The sequence below is a fragment of the Lampetra fluviatilis genome, chromosome 68, assembly GCF_964198595.1.
Source record: "Lampetra fluviatilis chromosome 68, kcLamFluv1.1, whole genome shotgun sequence".
Lineage (NCBI taxonomy): Eukaryota > Metazoa > Chordata > Hyperoartia > Petromyzontiformes > Petromyzontidae > Lampetra > Lampetra fluviatilis.
In genome coordinates, this window is record NC_136342.1 from 1,669,755 (window position 1) to 1,680,253 (window position 10,499).

Genomic DNA, 10,499 nt, shown 5'->3' on the forward strand with positions numbered 1-10,499 from the left:
GTTCGACACTTCACGTGGCCTTGAAGTGCACATGGCCTGGCACAAGCGCCGTGGTGACGTCACCGCCACTTAGTGGCAAATGGCGGTTGTTGTTGTTGTTGTTGTCACTGTGTGTGTGTCCATGTGTGTGTGTGTGTCCATGGGTATGTGTCTGTGTGTGTGTGTGTCACTGTGTGTGTGTGTAGTGGTTAGCACTACGCTGCGCTACGAACCCGGCGACCCGAGTTCGATTCCCGCTCACGGCCAACACCACCGGTGACGATTATCCGAACAGGTCCTGGGCCTCCCCTAGATCCACTCAGCCTCAAATGAGTTTACCTGGTGCTGTGTGTGTAGTAAACATCGCCACTGGGGAGACAAAGGCGGCCGGGCGTGGTGCTGGCCACCCACCCCCTCGTGTGCCGTGCCGGCCTTCGTAGGTGCTGCTTGCTAACAGCACTTGCCCCGACAGTCTGTTGAGGCTACACGGGGGATCTTTGTCTTTGCAGGAGGTGCGGGCACTGCGTGAGGAGGTACGGCTGGCGGAGTGCCATTACCACCTCACCAAGCAGCAGAGCCAGGTAGCACCCTCACCACCACGCTCACCACCACGCTCACCACCACACTCACCACCACACTCACCACGCTCACCACCACGCTCACCACCACACTCACCACCACCTTCACCACACTCACCACCACGCTCACCACCACACTCACCACCACACTCACCACGCTCACCACCACACTCACCACCACGCTCACCACCACACTCACCACGCTCACCACCACGCTCACCACCACGCTCACCACCACCTTCACCACACTCACCACCACGCTCACCACCACACTCACCACCACACTCACCACGCTCACCACCACACTCACCACCACACTCACCACCACCCTCACCACCACACTCACCACCACGCTCACCGCCACCCTCACTCACCAACACACACACTCACTCACCGACACACACACTCACTCGCCGACACACTCACTCACTCACCGACGCTCGCTAACAGCACTTGCCCCTACATCCTGTTAAGGCTACACGGGGGACCTTTGTCTTTGCCTTGTGTGTGTGCGTGTGCGTCCACAGATGGTGCAGGTGCTACTGGACAGGGCCGGGGTGGAGATGCGAGCCTACGTCTCGCCTGACCCGCACGAGCGCAAGAGGGCGCTACGGTGAGCGTGCGGGACGGTGTGTGGGTGGTGTGGTGGGTGGTGTGGTGGTGAGCGGTGAGTGGTGTGGTGAGTGGTGGGTGGTGAGCGTGCGGGGCGGTGCGGTGGATGGTGTGGTGGGTAGGTGGTGAGTGGTGAGCGTGCGGGGCGGTGGTGGGTGGTGGGGTGAGTGGTGGGTGAGTGGTGAGTGGTGAGCGTGCGGGGCGGTGGTGGGTGGTGGGGTGAGCGGTGGGTGGTGGGGTGAGCGGTGGGTGAGTGTTGAGTGGTGAGCGTGCGGGGCGGTGTGTGGGTGGTGTGGTGAGCGGTGGGTGAGTGGTGAGTGGTGTGGTGAGTGGTGGGTGGTGAGCGTGCGGGGCGGTGGTGGGTGGTGTGGTGGGTGGTGTGGTGGTGAGTGGTGAGCGGTGAGTGTTGTAGTGAGTTGTGTGATGAGTGGTCAGTGGTGGGTGGTGGGTGGTGAGTGGTGTGATGAGTGGTGGGTGGTGTGGTGTGTGGGGTGGGTGGTGTGGTGAGTGGTGTGGTGAGTGGTGGTGAGCGGTGGGTGGTGAGCGCTGGGTGGTGGGCGGTGGTTGGTGAGCGGTGGGTGAGTGGTGTGGTGAGTGGAGTGGTGAGTGGTGGCTGGTGCTGCGGTGAGCAGTGGCTGGTACGGTGAGCGATGGGTGAGTGGTGTGGTGAGTGGTGTGGTAAGTGGTGTGGTGTGGTGGTGAGTGGTGTGGTGAGTGGTGTGGTGAGTGGTGTGGTGAGTGGTGTGGTGAGTGGTGTGGTGTGGTGTGGTGAGTAGTGTGGTGAGTGGTGTGGTGAGTGATGTAGTGAGTGGTGTGGTGAGTGGTGTGGTGAGTGGTGTGGTGAGTGGTGAGTGGTGGGTGGTGGGTGGTGAGTGGTGTGGTGAGTGGTGAGTGAGTGGTATGGTGAGTGGTGTGGTGAGTGGTGAGTGTTGTAGTGAGTGGTGAGTGGTGGGTGAGTGGGAGTGGTGGGTGAGTCGTGTGGTGAGTGGTGTGGTGAGTCGTGTGGTGAGTGGTGGGTGGTGTGGTGGTGAGCGGTGGGTGGTGAGTGGTGGGTGAGTGGTGAGCGTGCGGGGTGGTGCGGTGGATGGTGTGGTGAGCGGTGGGTGGGTGGTGGCTGGTGTGGTGGTGAGCGGTGGGTGGTGAGTGGTGCGGTGAGCGTGCGGGGCGGTGGTGGGTGGTGGGGTGAGTGGTGTGGTGGGGAGCGGTGGGTGGTGAGTGGTGGGTGAGTAGTGAGTGGAGTGGTTGGTGAGTGGTGGATGGTGGGTGGTGAGTGGTGAGCGTGCGGGGCAGTGCGGTGGATGGTGTGGTGAGTGGTGTGGTGAGTGAGTGGTGGGTGGGTGGTGTGGTGAGTGGTGGGTGAGTGGTGGATGGTGGGTGGTGAGTGGTGAGTGGTGAGCGTGCGGGGCAGTGCGGTGGATGGTGTGGTGAGTGGTGTGGTGAGTGAGTGGTGGGTGGTGGTGTGGTGGGTGGTGTGGTGAGTGAGTGGTGGGTGAGTAGTGTGGCGAGTGGTGTGTAGTGAGTGGTGTGGTGAGTGGTGGGTGAGTGGTGGATGGTGGGTGGTGAGTGGTGAGTGGTGAGCGTGCGGGGCAGTGCGGTGGATGGTGTGGCGAGTGGTGTGTAGTGAGTGGTGTGGTGAGTGGTGTGGTGAGTGGTGTGGTGAGCGGTGGGTGGTGGGTGAGTGGTGAGTGTGGTGTGGTGAGTGAGTGGAGTGGTGAGTGGTGTGGTGAGTGGTGTGGTGAGTGGTGTGGTGAATGGTGAGTGTGGTGTGGTGAGTGAGTGGAGTGGTGAGTGGTTTGGTGGGTGGTGGGTGGTGAGTGGTGAGTGGAGTGGTGAATGGTGAGTGTGGAGTGGTGAGTGAGTGGAGTGGTGAGTGAGTGGAGTGGTGAGTGGTGAGTGGTGTGGTGGGTGGTGGGTGGTGAGTGGTGAGTGGTGAGTGAGTGGAGTGGTGAATGGTGAGTGTGGAGTGGTGAGTGAGTGGAGTGGTGAGTGGTGTGGTGGGTGGTGAGTGGTGAGCAAGGAGAGGAGGCTAGATGTTGCTGCTGCTGCTCCCTGCTGACAACACTTGCCCCGACAGCCCGTGGAGGCTACGCGGGGGACCTTTGGCTGTGTGTGTGCGCGTGCGTGTGTGTGTGTGTGTGTGTGCGTGCGTGTGTGTCTGTGCGCGTGTGTGTGCGTGTGTGCGCGTGCGTGTGTGCGCGTGCGTGTGTGCGCGTGCGTGTGTGTGTGTGCGCGTGTGTGTGTGTGTCTGTGTGCGTGTGTGTGTGTGCGCGTGCGTGTGTGTGTGTGTGTGCGCAGGGAGCAGTACAATAAACTCATTCTGGAACAGGACAACGTGGGCAAGGTGAGTCAAAGGTCCCCCGCGTAGCCTCTACAGGCTGCTGGGGCAAGTGCTGTTAGCAAGTAGCAGCAGAAACACACACAAAGACAAAGGTCCCCCGCGTAGCCTCAACAGGCTGCAGGGGCAAGTGCTGTTAGCGAGTAGCAGCAGCTGTGAAGGCTGCCGGCACTGTGGCACACACACGAGGGGGGTGGGTGGCCAGCACCACGCCCGGCCGCCTTTGTCTCCCTAGTGGCAATGTTTACACACCGCACCAGGTACTCATTTGAGGCTGAGTCGACCTAGGGGAGGCCCGGGACCGGTTCAGATAATCGTCACTGGTGTTGGCCGTGAGCGGGGATCGAATCCGTGTCGCCAGGTTCATAGCCACACACACACACATACACACATACACACATACACACACACACACATACACACATACACACATACACACACACACACATACACACATACACACACACACACACACATACACACATACACACATACACACACACACACATACACACACACCACACATACACACATACACACATACACACACACCACACATACACACATACACACACACACACACCACACATACACACATACACACACACCACACATACACACACACCACACACACCTACACACACACACACCTACACACACCACACACCTACACACACACCTACACACACACACCTACACACACACCTACACACACCACACACCTACACACACCCCACACACCTACACACACACCTACACACACACACACCTACACACATACACACACACCTACACACACCACACCCCACACACCTACACACACACCTACACACACACCTACACACACACACCTACACACACCACACACCTACACACACCACACACCTACACACACCCCACACACCTACACACACACCTACACACACACACACCTACACACACACACCTACACACATACACACACACCTACACACACCACACCCCACACACCTACACACACACCTACACACACACACACCTACACACACCCCACACACACACACCCCACACACACACCTACACACACACCTACACACACACACCTACACACACCACACACCTACACACACCCCACACACCTACACACACACCTACACACACACCTACACACATACACACACACCTACACACACCACACCCCACACACCTACACACACACCTACACACACACACCTACACACACCCCACACACACACACCCCACACACACACCTACACACACACCTACACACACACACACACCTACACACACCACACCCCACACACCTACACACACACCTACACACACACACACCTACACACACACCCCACACACCTACACACACACCTACACACACACAAACCTACACACACACACCTACACACACCACACCCCACACCCACACACCTACACACACACCTACACACACACACACCTACACACACACCTACACACACACCTACACACACACCTACACACACCACACACACACACACCTACACACACACCTACACACACACCACACACACACACCCCACACACACACCTACACACACACCTACACACACACCTACACACACCACACACACACACCCCACACACACACCTACACACACACCTACACACACACCTACACACACCACACACACACACCCCACACACACACCTACACACACACCTACACACACCACACACACACACCCCACACACACACCTACACACACACCTACACCACACCACACACACACCACACACACACCTACACACACCCCACACACACACCTACACACACACCTAGACACACCACACACACACACCTACACACACACCTACACACACCACACACACACACCCCACACACACACCTACACACATACACACACACCTACACACACACCTACACACACACACACCTACACACACACACCTACACACACACACACCTACACACACACATACACACATACCCCACACACACACACCCCACACCACACACCTACACACACACCTACACACACACCTACACACACCACACACACACACCCCACACACACACCTACACACACACCTACACACACACCTACACACACCACACACACACAACCCCACACACACACCTACACACACACCTACACACACACACACACACACCCCCACACACACACCTACACACACACCTACACACACCACACACACACCACCACACACACCTACACACACCCCACACACACACCTACACACACACCTAGACACACCACACACACACACCTACACACACACCTACACACACCACACACACACACCCCACACACACACCTACACACATACACACACACCTACACACACACCTACACACACACACACCTACACACACACCTACACACACACACACCTACACACACACATACACACATACCCCACACACACACACCCCACACACACACACACCCCACACACACACACCTACACACACACCTACACACACACACACCTACACACACACCTACACACACCTACACACATACACACACACCTACACACACCACACCCCACACACCTACACACACACCTACACACACACCTACACACACCACACCCCACACACCTACACACACACCTACACACACACCTACACACACACACACCTACACACACACATACACACATACCTACACACACACCTACACACACACCTACACACACCACACCCCACACACCTACACACACACCTACACACACCTACACACACACCTACACACACACACACCTACACACACACATACACACATACCTACACACACACCTACACACACACCACACCCCACACACCTACACACACACATACACACATACCTACACACACACCTACACACACACCTACACACACACCTACACACCTACACACACACACACCTACACACACCACACCCCACACACCTACACACACACCTACACACACACACACCTACACACACCACACACCTACACACACACCTACACACCCCACACACCTACACACACACCTACACACACACCTACACACACACCTACACACACACCTACACACACACCTACACACACACCTACACACACACACACCTACACACACACACCTACACACACACCTACACACACCTACACACACACCTACACACACACACACCTACACACACACACCTACACACACACCTACACACACACACCCCTACACACACACACCCCACACACCTACACACACACCTACACACACCCACACCCCCACACACACACCTACACACACCACACACACACCTACACACACACCTACACACACCACACACACACCTACACACACCACACACACACCTACACACACACACACCTACACACACACACCTACACACATACCTACACACCCCACACACATCCCTACACACCCCCTGCACCTACACACATACCACACACCCCACACACACACCTACACACCCCACACACCTACACACATACCTACACACACACCTACACACACCACACCCCACACACACACCTACACACCCCCTGCACCTACACACATACCACACACCCCACACACATACCTACACACCCCACACACCTACACACATACCACACACCCCACACACACCCCACACACACCTACACACCCCCTGCACCTACACACATACCACACACCCCACACACCTACACACACACCTACACACACCACACCCCACACACACACCTACACACCCCCTGCACCTACACACCCCACACACCTACACACATACCTACACACCCCACACACACCCCACACACACCTACACACCCCCTGCACCTACACACATACCACACACCCCACACACACACCTACACACCCCACACACCTACACACATACCACACACCCCACACACACCCCACACACACCTACACACCCCCTGCACCTACACACATACCACACACCCCACACACATACCTACACACCCCCTGCACCTACACACATACCACACACCCCACACACATACCTACACACACCACACCCCACACACACACACCTACACACCCCCACACACCTACACACATACCACACACCCCACACACATACCTACACACCCCACACACCTACACACATACCACACACACCACACCCCACACACACCCCACACACATACCTACACACCCCACACACCTACACACACACCCCACACACCTACACACACACCCCACACACATACCTACACACCCCACACACACACCCCACACACACCAAACACACCTACACACCCCACACACATACCTTGACACACACCTACACACCCCACACACACACCCCACACACCACACACACACACCCCACCCCTACACACACAACGCAAAAGACAAAGGTTCCCCGCGTAGCCCACGTCAGCCTATCAGGGCAAGTGCCGTTAGCTAAGACGCAAACTCTCACTTGTTTCCTATCTACTGCAGCAATCCGTGCGGTTTGGTTCGTTGGGTAATTAAGTGACGTTGAGGTATGAAATAAGATCATAGATGACGACGTTTCGGTCCGTCTTGCGACCACCATCATCACCATCATCACCATTACCATCACCACTACCACCACCATTATTATCACCACCACCACTACCATGACCACCACATCATTACCATCACCATTACCACCATTACCACCATCATCATCACCACCACATCATCATCACCACCACCACCATTACCACCATCATCATCACCACCACATCATCATCACCACCATCATCACCACCACCATCATCACCATCATCATCACACTATCACCACCATCATCATCATCACCACCTCCGCGTACGTGCGACCCCCCCCCCACTCCCCCCCACCCCCCTCCCACCCATCCCCCTTCCCCACCCCCCCTTCCCACCCCCCCTCCCCACCCCCCCCATCCCCCACCCCCGCCACACCTCCCCCCCCCCGTCCCCCCCCCTCACCCCCACCCCCCCCCCACACCTCCCCCCCCCCCCAACAGAAGCTGCGTGAGCTGCAGCGCTCTGTGCGTGAGAGCCACGCGCCCAGCCAGCAGCAGGTGCGCGCCTGGCGCGACACGGAGCGCCTGCTGCTGCACAAGCTGCAGCAGGCGGCACAGGTGCAGCAGGCGGCACAGGTGCAGCAGGCGGCGGCCTCGAGCCCCCAGCAGCAGCAGCGGCGGTGGCGCTCCCCGCCGGGGCCACGGCAAGGCGGGAGGCGAGTAGCGGCGGCGCTAGCGGGGGAGGTCCAGGAGGAGAGGCTGGTGCTGGCCTGAAGGGCGCGGTGTGATGTCGTGTAGCACCGCGCACGTGTGTGTGCGTGTGTGTGTCACACGTGTGTGTGTGTGTGTAGCACCGTGTGTGTGTGTGTGTGTAGCACCGTGTGTGTGTGTGTAGCACCGTGTGTGTGTGTGTGTCACACGTGTGTGTGTGTGTGACACTACACTACACACTACACTATACACCACTACTATACACTATACACTACACTATACACTACACTATACACTACACCACTACTATACACTACACTATACACTACACTAAACACTACACTACACACTACACTACACACTACACTACACTATACACTACACTATACACTACACTAAACACTACACTACACACTACACTACACACTACACTACACACTACACTACACACTACTACTATACACTACACTACACACTACACTACACACTACACTACACACTACACTACACACTACACTACACACTACTACTATACACTACACTATACACTACACCACTATACTAAATAAAGAACTCACGTCTTCACAACACCGTGTTCTTTAGTTTGTTGGCGAGGTTGGCTGGCACGAATCCAGGGCGCGTGACTCCTTGCAGTCACGACAACGTCGCATCTAGAACATTCGTCGCAGCGCCGCGACTCAGAGGCGTTCTTACTCGGCGGTTTGTGAAATTGTGCACGTGGTGAGAGTGGTTGAGGTGATATAAAGGTTGTTGTTGGTGGTGGTGGTGGTGGCTATGGTGGTGGCGGTGGTGGTTGTGGTGGTGGTGGTTGTGGCGGTGGTGGTGATGGTGGTGGTGGCTGTGGTGGCGGTGGCTGTGGCTGTGGTGGCTGTGGTGATGGTGGTGGTGGTTGTGGCGGTGGTGGTGATGGTGGTGGCGGTGGTGGTGATGGTGGTGGCGGTGGCGGTGATGGTGGTGGCGGTGGTTGTGGCGGTAGTGGCTGTGGCGGTGGTGGTGGTGGCGGTGTAGTCATGGTGACAGAAGAACAGGAGGGAGATGATAAGGAGGATTAGGGGGGGTAGTCATGGTGGTTGGAGTGGTGGTGGTGGCGGTGGTGGCGGTGGTGGTGGTGGTGGCGATGGTGGTGGCTGTGGTGGTGGCTGTGGTGATGGTGGTGGCGGTGGTGGCATCACTGACTCTGCCCACGGTGATGACATCCGGACCTTGATCCTTTATTTGAATTTCGATGATGCAGCACTCACTGATTCAATCACCCACCCACTCACCCAGACACTCACTGATTCAATCACCCACCCACTCACCCAGACACTCACTGATTCAATCACCCACCCACTCACCCAGACACTCACTGATTCAATCACCCACCCACTCACCCAGACACTCACTGATTCAATCACCCACCCACTCACCCAGACACTCACTGATTCAATCACCCACCCACTCACCCAGACACTCACTGATTCAATCACCCACCCACTCACCCAGACACTCACTGATTCAATCACCCACCCACTCACCCAGACACTCACTGATTCATTTACCCACCCACTCACCCAGACACTCACTGATTCAATCACCCACCCACTCACCCAGACACTCACTGATTCAATCACCCACCCACTCACCCAGACACTCACTGATTCAATCACCCACCCACTCACCCAGACACTCACTGATTCAATCACCCACCCACTCACCCAGACACTCACTGATTCAATCACCCACCCACTCACCCAGACACTCACTGATTCAATCACCCACCCACTCACC

At 56.7% G+C, this 10,499-nt stretch overlaps 1 protein-coding gene across 1 annotated transcript in view; it reads left to right on the plus strand.

Moving 5' to 3' along the window:
- IFT81 (intraflagellar transport 81) overlaps positions 1 to 9,284 on the plus strand; it is a 58,656-nt gene extending 49,372 nt beyond the window's left edge. The window contains exons 12-15 of the mRNA XM_078882951.1: positions 489 to 560; positions 1,085 to 1,170; positions 3,465 to 3,510; positions 8,499 to 9,284. Coding sequence (XP_078739077.1) covers positions 489 to 560; positions 1,085 to 1,170; positions 3,465 to 3,510; positions 8,499 to 8,771 — 477 coding nt within the window. The 3' untranslated portion in view covers positions 8,772 to 9,284. The remainder of the gene's footprint in view (positions 1 to 488; positions 561 to 1,084; positions 1,171 to 3,464; positions 3,511 to 8,498) is intronic.
- The last annotated feature ends 1,215 nt before the right edge of the window (positions 9,285 to 10,499 follow it).